Here is a 15599-nt window from a genome sequence, read left to right on the forward strand (position 1 = left end):
TAAAGCTTCACTTGACAAAGCACAACATTAGAGTGCTTTAATTTGTCTGTAAACATACTGCACTACCAAGAATACTGAGTATCCGGGACATTTGCAGGACTGGCCATGTTGGCGCCATCTTGTGACCATAGCGGACACAGAGCTATCATTGAAAGGAGTAACCATGTTCTAGTTAGCTGCTGGCATAAACAGTCAGAAGTGACATAATGATGTCCCTTTCTTTTAAAATTTCCTTCAACGAGAACACCCATGTAACAAAATATCTTGTAACACGTTGAGGTTGGACATAGCATCACAAGAGACCACTACCAGCATTGCTACTTCCATCCATGACACTGGCAACATGGTATTCCCTCTAACTGTAATATGTTTACAGACAAGCTAAAACCATCCATTAAAGGAATGTTCATACTGACTGCAAGTAATAGACTTTTGTGTGTTGTAGTGCTAAAGAGTTGATGCTTGGGAGCAACATGCCGTGTACAATAAGGATCATTATACAAGGGCTCATTACGTGCGTTCAATATGTAATCGTTGTCTTTTCATTGAAATCAAGAAAGCATGTGGGGATAATCTGATAAAAGAGCTACTGGGCAAGTACTTAAGTGAAATATGAGGTCACATATTATAGGTTGTGTACAAATTAGATGTTCTCTTTCATATTGATGCAACCTGTACTTGTAGGTAGCATGCACTTGTAATATGTTGCATTTAAATTAACATCAGCAGTGGAAAATAGTGTTCTTCTGTCATTGATTTTTGTACACATCAACATGGTGCTGCTTGCAAGAGATCATGCCACCAAGTAAGGCACAATGTTTGTTGTACTCAGAGAGCTGGATCTGAAGATGCCGAAGTCAAGAGAACTGCATGTACGATGTCCATGCTGGCAGAATGGCATGAATCAGCCATGGTTAAGGTAAGTTGCTGAGTGAGGTGTATTGTCTAGATGGATTACTTGAAAAACCGGTCCCACTGTCAGATTCCAGGCTCACCATCCAAGCGACAGAAGAAAAGCTTCTGTGGAATTCACAAGGAAGACCCTATTATTGTCATACTGGAAGACCTAGAAGGATTTAAGGTTTCGGCCTTGCAAGATTTCATACTGATTTGCAGGTAATGTTTCTTGCATTCGCTAGGAGGGATGGGGCCATTTGTGGTGCAGTGTGCTAAGGTGTTGGGCTGCTGTGCTTGAGGAACCCGTGTGACGGGGGTTCCATTCCGTGCAGCACTGAACAAATTTTTTATGCAAGAAAGTCAAATGGCTCATTGAGCAAGAAATCTGGTGTCACGCGTCTGTAGCAGTGAAATGACACCTAAATTCCCATTGGCTACAGCGCCACAGCACAAGCGCTCCTTAATGGAGCAGAGTGGGTGAAAGGGAATACTTGCTGTGGCAGTAGCATGCCAGGTGTTGCACGAGGGGCAAAGGCATTGCCAGAATGCCAAGTCACTCTTGCGTTCGGATGCCTGTGTTATCCGCACATTCCTTGTCCATGCAAGCTCTCACCCACGTTCTAACTGTGCCGTGGTAAGGCCAAATCAAAATGTGCCAAGCGTTTCAATGCACTCGCTTGCCCACGAGTTCATAACTCGGACCCCTCAGTAGCGTTCAATTGGGCATTAATGCTTTCACATTTGCAACTTGTAAGAAATGCTTAGGTGTCCTTGGATTTTTCGTTTTATACCTTGGAGGGAGCATCACATGACTGTGTGGAAGCCTAGTCATATAATTTACAAGAAGGCTAATGTTAAAAGAACCCTCACCACATAATAGGTAAGCAGCAACATCTAGCCACCTCGCATGTTGCTGCGAGGGACCGAGAGCATGGCACGATACGATTATGATGCAAGCATCCTTGATTGCTATCACAAAAACAAGTACTGCCAGATGCAGGGCCCTTTAGCCTAGAGTCAGTGTGCCACCAATCCCTCGAAGAAAAGGGAGAAAAGGGGATGGGCACTGTCAGTAGAGATTGACTTGCCAAGGCTAGCTTTATGATGTCATTCTTCCTATTAATGTTTTTCTTACTCTAGGTCTCAATTTCTCTCTATACTGCCTAGAATGAGTTCTCTGGTGCCCTGTCACCTTGTAAGCAGAAAATGCGTCTCCTAAATGTCTTTCTCTAGTTGCAAGAAGAGTACTGCAAGAGTTATGGTTGCTTGTGAAAACTCAACTGCAGAGGAGTATTTTAGATGCAGCTTAGTGGGAATGTAGATTGCTGTGTGTTATGAAATTTAGAGACAGCAATGGCAAACATTGCAATAATTTGTTCCAAATGGGCCAGTTTGTCAGGACTTGCGAACGGCACGAAAGAATTCCAAAGACAAATAGGAAGACATCAAGATGCCTTATGTTCGACACAAAGGGAATCAAGGCATATTGAAAAAGGACACTAAGAGAAAAATGATTTCACCTGGATTAGTAAATTACCAAACAGTAACCACAATAAAATAACCAGAAATGCCACTCTTATCATGAGAAGACACTTGGTAAGCCAGAAAAGGTGCAAAAGTGAGAGCAAGCAACTTTTCACGATTTTTGATATGAGAATGTAAATGTCCTCTGCATGCAGGGCCATAATATTTGGCTCATATGTTCATAGAGTCTCTTCTACAGATTGGCAACCTTTTCTTGCTATGTTCAAAAAGTGTTTTAGGGCCCCTTTAAGGTGCCTAGTGATTGTCTTGATGTCTCCCTACTCATCCTTTGTGTTCTCTTCCACTGTATGCAATAAATTATGACTGTTTTATTACTCTTCTATAAACATCAGCACATTTTCTTCTTTCCGTGAGGTGGCTCTAGTTGATGGAAAAACTGCGACTGAACACAATTATTGCTTAGTTCAAATGCCCACAATTGATTGGAGCATGTTAACATTGTGAGCAATGTTGAAGGTCATGCTCAACTTTTTTCTACTGAATGTATACTTTATGGCTGGCTCATAGAAGGTGCCACACTTATACAAATAAAAATGACAGGGTGGCAGGAAGAAGTTCTTCTGTTGAAAAATCAGATCATTTCATTCAAATTGAATTTTCTTTCATGGTGAAATGCAGCATAATTAACTTTTGCATTTCACCTATTAACTGCAACCTACCAATTATAGGCAGGACACATTATGTCATGGGAGCTGGTACTGAATTCTCACTGTAGTGCTAATCCTGTTCTACATCTATGTAATTTTCTTGTTTGGAAACCTGTGTTCTTAGTAGAAGTGACACTGTAGACATTTTGTTACACTCTAGCTTCACTTAATTCTATTTGCTTTTAGTAGCTCTTTAATATGTGTGCAACATACTGAACTCATCCCTATTTTTGTAAACTGGATCTTCATTATCTTCTTTCTGGTGCCATTCAATACAATCTGTTGAAAATTTAGTTTTGGCATGTCTTGCATTGTACTGCAGCAATACAATCAGCTGGCAGTGCCTCACATTTCTCTGTGAGTTTTTTTTGTGTATGCATGTGGGGAATGTATGAAAGTTCTGAGAAATAACATTGTTATATGAACACACTTCACTCATTTAATGTGTACTGTACTTGGAAAGCACCAACCATTTTAGATACCTGCATGGTTTAAATCATTACTACCAAACGCAACAAAGGGCTAACATGTTACACGACTACACGGTGAACCCACCAGCTACCCAGATGTTTGTCTTCCAACACTTTTTTTCTTGCGCACTGCACATACTAACTGATTTTGCAGCACAGGTCTCATGCGAAGTGAGTTAACATATTTTCAGGATATATCAAAACATCATTATTTTTGTTAATGCTTGCGATTCTGAAGCATTACCTTGACATGCGTATTTGTAGCAGCAGTTGTTGAACGTTTATTTTCCCATTGTTACAGCTAACCTGTATGTTGTTTTCCGTGCAGATATATATATATATATATATATATATGTACATTGCGATGCACTAGTGGCATTATTCATCTTACTGTGTGACCAAATGCCTGTTGAGTGCTGCAAGTATCTGTGAAGCCTGAAACTGTCTTGCTTGGTGCATGCCCCTTTTCTTTCAGCAAATACTTGGAGAAGCTGCCTATAGTTCTAATCTTTGGTGTTTCAACAACTGTAATGGCAATACACAACATGATCCCACAAAGTGCCTCATCATGCCTGGCCATTGAGACATTTTTTCCCATGCCTGTTACGGAGTACTTGAGTCAAGTTTTCGAGAAGGTAAAGTGGCTGCGTTCAGTTTACCACTCTTTCTTTTGTATTTTGGTTTTCTTAATCAGCAGTGGTTAGGCTAATGCTAGGTTCACATTCATGACAATTTGGTCTTGTTTGGCATGCCATTTCTCAGAGGAAGACCGTAGCGCGAGTATATGGGTAAAAAAAAAGGGTGTTCTGTCTATATTTTTTTTCTTCTTAACCATGTAACTGTGCTACAATCGTCCTTTTAGAAAAAAGTACATGATTCTTTACAGTGGCTTGTATGTCAATTTCAACAACTTACAAAATATATTTTGCCTGCCAGATACTATATCTAGAGGAGTGCTAGTTTGTTGGTGTTACGATTTTGCACCAAGATTGCATTTTTGTTGTCTCATTTAGCAGTTAAGCATGTGATGTTAGCGTTTGCCAGATTTACTCGTGAATGGTAGAAAAATATGTGTGCACATTTGAATCTCAATAAAGGGCACTCTGACACAATTGAACTCAATGTCATGGCCTGTTTGAATGTTTGTGCTGCTGCTCTGAGGGTTACTTATTTTGTACATGTGATTGCGAATGGGAACACTATTCCACCTTGCTGGTTCAGCTTGCATTGTTGACAGCTATGTGCTAGATGCGCTGATGGCAGATATTTTTCACTTTATGGTGACATTACAGTAAGAGCTGCTATGGGCTCTTGACTTACTTAGATGTGTCCAGAGTCATTGGACGTGGCAAGGTGTTCCATAACAAGTTCAGGTTGTACATGTTTGCACTGGTACACATAATGCATACTGGTGAACTACCACTGCTGGGTAGCAGTGCACATTTATGTGTGCCTTATGCATAAAAAAATTAATTGCCCCAGAGCCACTAAAGCCACCTGCTGCTTATGTCTAGCTTTATGTGGTTGTGATTAACAAAATGGCGCCCCTTGGTTCCCCTCCTTTTCGTGGCAACTGCATGTGATTTACAATGCTGGCATTGACAGTAGGACTAGCGCCGGCGTGGACCATTGGTCTATGTTGCACGACCTGGCCAGTCACCACAGAATCATTAAATTGTATCCTTAACTGGCCTTGAAAGTGAACAACACACTAGAATGAGTGCGATGCCTTTCAACGGACACTGTATTAACTCATGTAAGGCCCGCACTTCTTTTTTTTCTGGATTATATGCAACGTGTAGGCCTTACACTAGGCAGGCTTACGAGTTCTTACTGAAGCCTCAAACTCTGTTCAGACTGCTATTCAGAATAGTGCAACCACTCATGGCTGGCTATGAACACCTTTAATCAATCATTCTCGTGGATTCTCCTGCCCTCGTCATTTGATGAGCTGTCGTTATCAGCATTCTCCGAAGCTGGTTGTCCCCTGTACTGTCCAGTTCTGTTTGAGATTGCTGTCACCTTGAAGCTCTTGATGACTGCATGAAACAAAATCACGTGTGCCATGTGTTCTACATCCATGGGCAAACCTTTTGCAGCAACGCTCTCTTCATGCACATGAAAGCACGATGCAGCACAGCTGATGCTGTTAAAGCGTGCTTAACCTATACCACATGATCCAGTGTAGTACTTAAGATGATGCTAATGTTGGCAGGACAGTAACTTGTGCCATCTAGTAGCAGCATCAATTAGACACAAGCTCTGTATGAGGCTTAGCAGAACTTTTTTTCCGAAAAATTTGCGCTCCAAAGCGGGAGCCTTACATGAGGGCGGCACCTTACGCAGTTAAATACGGTATATCCCTGAAGCACCTTTTTTGAAAGAACCCAGTTTGCAAGTACGAATATATTGGTACAATGTTAACTTTCCCTGTTCACCCACAACTCATCCCTTTGGCTTAGGTGGCACCAATAACAATGCCCTGTCTCTATTTCTCCTTTCTTCCTTTTCTTCATTCCACGGTGCACTCATAGTAACCCTTCAAAACTGTTGTCTGGCAAAGGTGCCTGAGGGTAACGAAGGAGCAGTGACAAGACTGATGGGACACATTAAAAACTGCTGCATTTTCATTCTCAAAAAGAGAGAGAGAGAAGTGTGGGAAAGGGCATGCATTTACCCAGTGAACAGTCTCTATGGGCCATAATGCTTTATATAATGTCGTCACTGCTCTTCCCTAAGGTTGAATAAGGGCAGTTTCAAAAATCTGCAGGAAAGAGCAAGGGATTTGTTGCATGACATTGTAGGTACTCCTTGCTGCACGCAGTGTTCAGGGATGGAAGTGCTGCGCCAATTGCACCGTCACGCATCAAACCATCAAGCTGTGCCAACTGGCGCCAAAACGTTAATTTCATATGAAGTTGCCAAATTTAGCAAGATATGTGCTTTCAATGGCAACTGCAACGCCATACACATGCCTTGGCTATCGTCTAGCCCTGCAATCCAAGATTAAGTAATCTGTTTCAGTGTCGTCTTTGTAGTGTGGATGTGTTTGGTGGCATAATTGTAACTAGGCTGCAAGAAAATGAAAACTGTTTTGTGCTATGCAACGCATTACGAATGTTTTATATAAGTGTTATGTGTTTGCGTATATGCGGACCAGCTAAATACAATTTGAACTGGCGCTCATTTCATGGGGCAGTCAGCAAGGAAAGTCTTGCTGAATGACTAGGTTCATACACCTTGCTCAGCGTGTAGCTCATCAGTTTCATTATACATTTTAGCACTTGCTTTCGCACTCTATTGGTACATCTGCGTCAATTAATGGACAAACCCCATGCGTGTGACAGTTTAAGTCTATTTTGCACATGCACACCATCTAGTTACTGGGATGATAGCGCAGCAAACTTCTTGGTCAGAAATATCCAATGGCAACCGCAATATTCACTCAAATTTGCGCTGTGGCTACACTATTTTCAGCCCAACCACACACAAAATCGGGCTCTTGCTGCCGCAGAACGCAAACCAAGGGTGTAAAGTTTCGTATGTAGTCAACCTTTGGAGCCGAATTGGGGTCGTAATTAAACATTCGGCGAAACCATAAGCTTCCAAAATTGTGTTGGCGGCAATAATGTTCACGACGCGACTTGCACAGGTTGAGTACAAAAATTTTTAAAATCCATCGTTCAGCGCACGAAACATCGGTTACCATTTTTCATTGGCTTTATGGCAGCTGTGGCAGAGCCACGATTAAGCCTGAATAATCGAGTGTATTCAACATACTGGTGGATGATGCAGGGATTTTTATCCCTTTATTGTTTTCAAAAATATCTTAGAGCTTTTTCTTAGTAAGTGATAGAAAATACTGGCAAACGTGCAATGACCAGTATGTTACTTCACATTTATTGTGCAGTATTCTGCTATCTTAACTGAAGGTCACCAAGAATTAAAAATTACCAGAGGGCACTACATGAGTGACGTTCACTGTACCTTGACGGGTGTTGTTCATGGTGGCCACTGTGAATATTTCTCGTTCATTGTGCACAAGCATGTTTAATAAGCTAAATTTATAAATTTACATAATCGATGAGATGGTCAATGAATAAGTTATGGATGATGTTGACAAAGGACCGATAACAGTATCTAGAAAAATGAAAAATTTGTGAAGACGAGTTTTTAACGAGTTTTTAATGAGAAAGAAAGCCTCTAAAATAAAATAAATTTTAAAAAAGGATGCTGTGACTGTTGGAACGTTTCTGCACACCAAAGATTGCATAAATCTTTATGCAAACCTAATGGGTACTGGGAACGAGCTGCCGCCCATTTTTCTCGCCGTGCCAGAACGTTTTGGCGTGCATCTTTGGTCCCTATCAAACGCAAAGTAGCGTGATCTTATAACGATTCACTTTCTGAACCGTTACGAGACTGCGATCTAGGTTCGCATGTTTCTAATATACACACTGGACTAGCTGATGAACCTACATCTGAGACCACTTATATTACTGGTGCTGGTACACATTGTCGTGAGGATGTAAAAAAAACAAAAAGAAAACATTGCAGGCTTTCTATTTTTTTCTTTTAAAGAGAACCACACAATACCTATGTCGCTATGTATGCAGTTGTCAGTAATTTCTCGACGCATTTCTGAGCCTTTACATTGCCACCTTATTGAATGAGTAAGGTAATAAATGTTAGTCCATAATACTAGTTTCTTGTTTATTAAAAAAAATGACTTGACTTGCATTAACACAAGTCAAGTGGGTGCTTTCATGGAATGCCCTCGGTTACTTTTTTCTTGGACGCGTTCAGTTGGCACATCCGGTATGCAACTTAATGGTGGTTTTTGAGAAACCTGTAGGAGTTTCCTTTGCAGCTTCATGGTGGATGTCAGGTGGATGACAATTTTTTTCCTGTCATAAATATTTCTTACCTTTCGGCCTTCTGCTGAACTGATCTGTTGTAACCTAATAGGGTTCTACAAAGTCAAATAAGGAGCACATTTTTTTCATATGCCTGTATTTCACTCATATTGACCTTTATCAAGCTGCTCCAAAATGCCTGTTTACTGCTCCAAAACAGGCAATTCGTGCTCCAAACATGCTCCAAAGTGCCACATTTGCTGCTCCCAGAGCTGTTCCAAAACTTCTTTGGTCGCTTCCATCCCTGAGTGTTAATAGCATTTAGCTTGCATGTTCATGGTGGCATCGTCTACAGATGGAAAATGTTTTTTTACTGTGTCCAAGAAGTGTTTTAGTGCCACTTTAAGTTGCAGCGAGTGAGAAGCATAAGTATTCTTTTTATTTACAACCACATGGAAGTCAATGAAGTCCAGGAAATCAACTGCCTTTTTTAATTAAAGAATCTGTTCTTTGCAGTGCAGCTTATTGTTTATGGTGCCGATATCTCTCGCTACAAACAACTTTGGTCCACTATGGCAGCCACCTGTGTTGTGCATATATATTGCCTTGCTCAAGCATGATGCTTTTATAGGTCCTTTTAGAGTCGTCCATCTCCTTCAAGCTAGGCCATGCTGTCTTCCAGTTTATCGTGGATGTCGTGCTGTTTCACGACTTTTCCCTAACGAACCTGCTTCAGATGTTGAAGGCAAGTTCTCTCTTTTTGTCACAATATGTTCAGAATCACTTGTGTGATTATAATAGCAATGCACACACTTAAATATTTTGCTCTTTTACAGCAAATAGCGCTTAGGTGCCCATCACGGACTGTTTCCTCTGTGCATGCCTAACTAGTGTAACCAATGTTGGGATTGGCCCTGGTGCTCAAGATTGGAAAGTAATAGTAGGTTACATATGCGTGTTGAAAGTGAAATTATTTGCCAGCTTTCTTGCACTTGCAGCCTAAGTTTAAATCATTTAAAAATATTTTCGCAAGCGCATACAAAAAGGTTGAGCTGCAAGCACAACTTTTATTGTAGCATCCCAGTGGTCTATACATATCATATGGCTCCCTAAACATGATTTAACAGTATTGGAGTCCAAAATAATTGCTTACTGTGCATGACTCTGTAAGCACTGATGTTTGTATAGATCTGTTCTTTATTTCTTTATAATGTGTTCTTGCCTAATGACGACAGTCATTATCCGTCTGGTAGGAGTTTTCATTCTCTAACAATACATTCTTGGTGCTTTCCTGTCGGGAATGCTATGGAATGGTTTGATGTACATAGCAGCCTTGGCAGTAAAGCAGCAGGAATAGACATCTGAAAGAAGATGCCCGCAAGAATGATGTTCATCCTTGTGTGACGAGAGTAAATTTGAGTAGCTGTAACATTTTCAACATTGCAGCACACCTTCAGAAGTAAGCAGTCTAGTATCAAATGGCAAATACCTCACTCTTATCTTTAAAGGATTAAATGTTTCAGTTAGAGGTAGGCGAATATCTATTTTTTTAAATACGAATAAGTATTAAATATTCAGTAGTCAAACACCAACATATATTTACAGCAGGAATACATATTTCAGTATAATTAGGTACCACACCTTTACTGAATAGTGTAAAAAAAAGGCAGCTAACTATCAGGAACAAAGGATCTGTTTTATACACAAGATCACTAATTGTCATTAAAAAACTGCTTGAATAGCTTCTCAACATATTTAGAGCCTGGTTACAAACAAGCTTTTCAAGAATGAATGACTGCTGTATGACTAGCTTTCTAAAAACGTTAAAGAAGTGGTCAGTGAAAACAGTCCAAAAGTTGTGAAAAATGAAAAAAAAAAGCTGCTGGCGTACTTGTGTGCCGTAAATGCATGTAAATGGACCCATTGGGAGGAAAACATCACTGGTCTTAATGTAAAAGGTAAAAGTTGTACACGACTAACTTCTAAAAAGACTAAAACAAAAGCTACATACAAAAATCACTGTTGTCATGTAGGCTTCTGCCACGAAGCTGAAAACAAAGCTTGCATTACCCATTTTGTATCTGCATTGGTTTGAAACCTTCTGTTGTCCTTTCATTTCTGATAATTTGCAGTGCTTTGTTTAGCAGACAGGATACAGTAGCAAGGCTTTAATAGTAAGTTTTGCAATACTTGGTTAGTTTCCAGTATGTGAATACCTAATAGTTCCTTTTTGAATACGAATAGTCAGTGTATAATACAGTAAAAGCTCGTTAATTCGAACCGCAAGGGGAAGCCGCTTCAGCTCGAATTAACGAAAGTTCTAACTAACGAAAGTGAAGGAGGGCAACAGTACACTGCGATTTGGAAGCAGTAGGGCATGTCAGAAATTTGGCGTGTCAGAAAGTGGCACACGCCATCTTCAAGTCGAAGCTCTGGGTCCGACTGTGCCACACCACCGATTTCCACCGAAACGAACGTTAGCCGAGGCTTAACACCATCACAATGAATCTCGACGGCCGATACCTCCTAAGCTGAAAACAGAGGTGCACAACTGATGAAGACTGCCGAGACAAAGACGCTGAACATGTGAAGGTGGCGAAGTCCCTGATTCGTTGGTTCTTGATTGCAAGCGCAGCTGCGACGTACGATTCGCTGTGTTTTGGAGCTTGCCGTGCCATCTCCGCACATTAGCAGCTGTACAAGATTTGCAAAGACTCAGAGATTCGCAACGGGCAAGAAGTCTCGGGGGTTACGTAGAACGGAGAGGCGGCAGCCGCCGCTGTCTTCTGGCTGACCCCGCGTCGGTTAGATTTTTTGATTTTGCCTTCTCTCGCCGTTCTCTCCGTTTCGGAGGCAATACAGCCTTGTGTGTAGGCAGTAGGCGCGTTTCTCTGGCCGTGTGCCAGGCGAGCGTAGTTCGAATTATCCGTGAGGGAACCTTCTCGCGTTCGAATTAACGGACTTTTTTGTACATAGACTTCTGTGGAGCTTGGCCGGACCAAATCGTACAGTTCGAATTATCCATAAGTTCGAATTATTGAAGTTCGAATTAACGAGCTTTCACTGTATTAGATTCATAGTTGAATATTCGCCCTTCCCTAGTTTCAATATGAATTGAGTCAACTTTTGAAACTTTCACCGGCGACTATGCTACAGAATAACCTTAATTATGTCCTTAGCTCTAAATGAGGTATTTTGCCCGAGTGTGTTGGAAACAGATTGGGGGGTTTAATAAAGTGGAACCGTCAACAGGAGGAAGTTGCTAGTGGTTGTGTTGAAGACAGTGACCTAGCCAGAAACATTCTTTTTTTCAGGGGAGTGGGGTCTTGCACTTGTCTGGGGGATAAGGGTGGATGAATTGTGGGTGTTATTGCGCATAGTTTTATGCCAGGTGCAGTTTAAAAAATATTTAGTGGGGAGGGCACATGCCTGATGTGCGCCTCATCTCTGGTTGAGTGTTGTTTATTAGGTGGAGTACGTCGTATAAAAGGCATGCATATAAGGCACAAAAGTTGACACATTTGTACAGGGCCACAGGGAATACATGCGCTAATTCGTACTATTTACTGTCACTAGTATGTTGTCATCCACCCGAGTGCAGCATTAAGCTACAAAGGAAATCTGTGTGGATTTTTCCGAAGGAAATTTCACAGTTGAAGAAATATTTTTCCTATTTATGAAACTTTGCTCACCTTGTGAATTTCTGCAGAATTAATTTTTTATGTTCAGTGTTGGTGCACTATAAGCAGTCTATTAATTTGGCTTCACTCTGTGTTGTGCTAGCCTCCTGGTTTGTTCGGATCGTAGATCAACCACCCCTGAAAGCTGTCGGTCCCAGGTTCTACTCCCAGAACGGGAGGAATTTTCCTACAACTTCAAAGCTTTCTCACAAATTTCTATGTGTTTCCTTTTATAGTTTTTCGGTACTCTTAGCTGGACCACATGTTTTTCTATTTCGTGGAACTTTCTCAGCCTTGCAGTTTCCTGGAGAACTGTAACATTGCCGTAATTGTATTGCAGCAATATGGATTCGCAATAGGCTTTTCCTAACTGTTTTTCAGATGTGCATGTTTGAGCATTTTTATCATAATCCTGCTTCCCACCTCTGCTGCCGCCAAGAAGAGCTGAAAGATGTCCTTCAGGGCATGTCGCAGATGGAAATGAATGATGTCCTAGGCCAGCCATCATACCAGAGGTACTGCATGACACCACTTCAGTCATTTCATGTGCAGTTGACTATGGAATTGGCGCTCGGGATGTGCACTTCGTGTGCTTGGCACTGATTCGTAGATTATCATACATGTTTGTGAGCATCTTCTTTATTGCAGGTACTTGATGAACAACAAGCTTTCATCAGAAACAACATCCAAGGCGAGTGAGATTTTGCTGACTCTGAACCTTTCATTCAGTAAAACGAAAGGGTATTCTAGCATATTCTTTGTGGCAAAAGTTGTTGATGAGGGGAAGTAATAAGCTGCGAAGATTCGCAAAAAAAAAAAGGCCTTACTGGGCAGACTTGCCCCTGGGCAATAGCAATGAAATTTTTGGACACGTCTATATGATAGTGTAGATACACAAAGCAGCCTCCGCGCAGAATGTTGTGTTTGATAAACGACCGGCTGAATCACGAAAGGCTCACAGAGATGGGTGTTTCTGACACCAAAACTGACTTGGAAAAAAAGAAAGAAAGAAAAACACCATTGCCGCTTGCCGGATGTGATGCATTTCTCAGAGCACGCAACTTCTTGGCATGAGCTTTGAGATTAAGCAACGTCTGCAGCTGCCTGTAAACACACCGAAAAATCTCGGAGGCAGCATGCTGTGACTTGCTTCATCACTGCTAACCACTAGGTACACGTATTGTCTGCTTAGGCACTATTAAAAAGCTGCTGATAGGAAAATTACACAATTACCTTCCCAGCAGCCTTGCCAAGATTGCTACTCATTTATTACCAATTTAGCCATAGTGAAATTTCACTGCAGTTGGCCTTTAAAGGGGCCCTGAACCACCCCTTGGGCTTGGTGAAATAACATAGTCTGCGGGTAGCACGCGCTGCTGTGAACATTTCAGCCAAGTTTTTCTGTCGTAGGCGGTGCGGTGAACTCGCAAGCGGAGCGCGAAGTCACCCTCCTCTCAAGTGCTCTCTTTTCTAGAGAAGCCTTCTCCTCATTCTCTCCTGGATACTTTATTTTGTAATAAAGTGGATTCCCGTACGTGGCTGCTATAGGTAGCTGTGGTTTGCTACAAAGTGTTAGTACCGCGGCCGCTGCGAGGTGCCGCCACAGGTTCACTGGTTAAGCGCACTGAGGCTTGCTGAGGACAACCACGTTTGGCTTACATTTAGTGCGTCGTAGGCACCGAAATGTTAACATACAAAATGAAATTTGAACTGCGCGCCATGTTGACATCTAGAAAGCGGAGCGTTGTGGGCACGCCCCACTTCGCCGTAGCCTTCGCAGGGCAAGGCATTGAAGAAGGAAAGGGAGCACAGCGGAGGCCATGTTTGATTGCCAATAACTCCGCTTCTGTGTAACGCATTTCAGTACTTTTTGAGTGCAAAGTATTTCTGAAATAGCCTATTTTTGCTTCAAATACCTTTCTCCACTTCGATTAAAGAGGTTCAGGGTCCCTTTAATATAATTGATATCTTGAGAAAATCTTTTATCTCACTGCACCTGACAGGTTTGTGTCCTTTTTGGTTTCTCAGAGAATTTGTAGAATGGTGAAGGATTTGCACAGCCACCACAAGAACAGTCTGCTATTACTTCATGTGTTGTATGAGTTTGCCAAAAAGCTCCCTGGCTGCTCCCTTGGAAATCATGTAAGCTGTCCAGAGTCTGAATTCCAATCAAGAACTGTTTGCCCTTATAAACTTCGCTTGTGAGCTGCTTGTTTCTTTCTTTTCTTCTTTTTGTATTGTTTCAGCTTCGGGAAGTGTACATGACATTCCTTCAGGCACCTGTGTGCGAGACTGAAGAGTTTAGCAAGTTGGTCAAGCTGATTCGGTAATTTATTTTTTTTCTTGATTCGTTGTCATGAAGTAGATAGATGATTGTATGAGGCTGTGCTTTGCATTAATTCATGCATTATGCTACAATGTTGCTCTGTGAAGAATCTCATTTGTGTTTTTGGTGTGTTTGCATTTTAAAACCAATATGTTCTATTGCCTCCACATCCAATACCACATGATGATATGGGATCCTACACATTCTACATCAGTTAAAAAAAGAAAAAAAAAGGACATCTGGCGATTGGCACGACCACCTTTTCAGGTGAATTACTTGAACAGGCAGATCTTACAAACATGAAAAATACTGAATCTTTGTAAACTTAATCAACAGAGTATTGCTAGCCAACATTTTAACTGTTCATAGAAAGGACTGAGTCAGGTATGAAAATGAAATGTTTCACTTGAATGTGCCACTTTGATGCTTTCAGGTGCAGGTGCCCATTTTAGGGAAAGCTTACTGGCTAGGTTTGAGGTAATGATAGAAATACATCAGTTTTAATGCACGAAAGTAAACCTGAATATTTACAATTCATGTGCACAAATGTGCACATAATACTCCCGTGGCTGCTAGGTAAATTATGGAGAGCAAGGAACGAATTATGGTTCTTTGTTTTTGTTGTACTCTTTTGCATTAGAAGTGAGAAAGTGCCTTTATTTCATCTTACTGATGTGGTATAGCTGTCTGCGGTCAGTGACTTGTGCAGACTTTTCTTAAAACTGCCACAACTTGTTTGACTGTGCTGCTATCATTAAAATGCTAAAGATGCCACTGGGATTGGTACAGTTATATTGTGAAGATTAAGAAACAGGCGAAACTGTGACTTTACAAGTCTTTGCTTTTTGTTGTTTAAGTAACTAGACACACAATGTGCATAATTGTGTGCTGAGTTTTTAAAGTTCTGATAAGCTACTGAGGATAAACACCGTGACATTTTAGTATAAGAGAGACTGAAGACCAACTTTTGACCACCCTAGGGTTGGACAAGTGGCTGAGGCGTTGTGTTGCACAGTGTTATGTTGTGTTTTGATTGCAGATTGCAATGGTTGCTTACCTATGGGTGAACATAAAATTGGTTGTGTACCATGTTTTGAGTGCACATTGAAGAACCACAGGTAGCTGAAATTAATGTGGAGCTCTCCACTGCTGTTTCATCGCTCCTGTGATGCTTTAGA

At 41.3% G+C, this 15599-nt stretch overlaps 1 protein-coding gene across 4 annotated transcripts in view; it reads left to right on the forward strand.

The window, feature by feature from the left end:
* The window catches only part of Orc3 (origin recognition complex subunit 3), a 37243-nt gene that overhangs the window by 5850 nt on the left and 15794 nt on the right, over positions 1-15599 (forward strand). For 3 of the 4 annotated variants that reach the window (XM_075695826.1, XM_075695828.1, XM_075695830.1), the window contains 8 exons: positions 833-919; positions 983-1116; positions 4035-4194; positions 9047-9160; positions 12477-12610; positions 12744-12786; positions 14124-14237; positions 14342-14421. In XM_075695826.1, the coding sequence (XP_075551941.1) occupies positions 833-919; positions 983-1116; positions 4035-4194; positions 9047-9160; positions 12477-12610; positions 12744-12786; positions 14124-14237; positions 14342-14421 (866 nt within the window). The remainder of the gene's footprint in view (positions 1-832; positions 920-982; positions 1117-4034; positions 4195-9046; positions 9161-12476; positions 12611-12743; positions 12787-14123; positions 14238-14341; positions 14422-15599) is intronic. The other variant, XM_075695827.1, reaches the window with a different exon arrangement.

This window comes from Dermacentor variabilis, chromosome 6 (assembly GCF_050947875.1).
Source record: "Dermacentor variabilis isolate Ectoservices chromosome 6, ASM5094787v1, whole genome shotgun sequence".
In the NCBI taxonomy this organism is placed as follows: Eukaryota; Metazoa; Arthropoda; class Arachnida; order Ixodida; family Ixodidae; genus Dermacentor; species Dermacentor variabilis.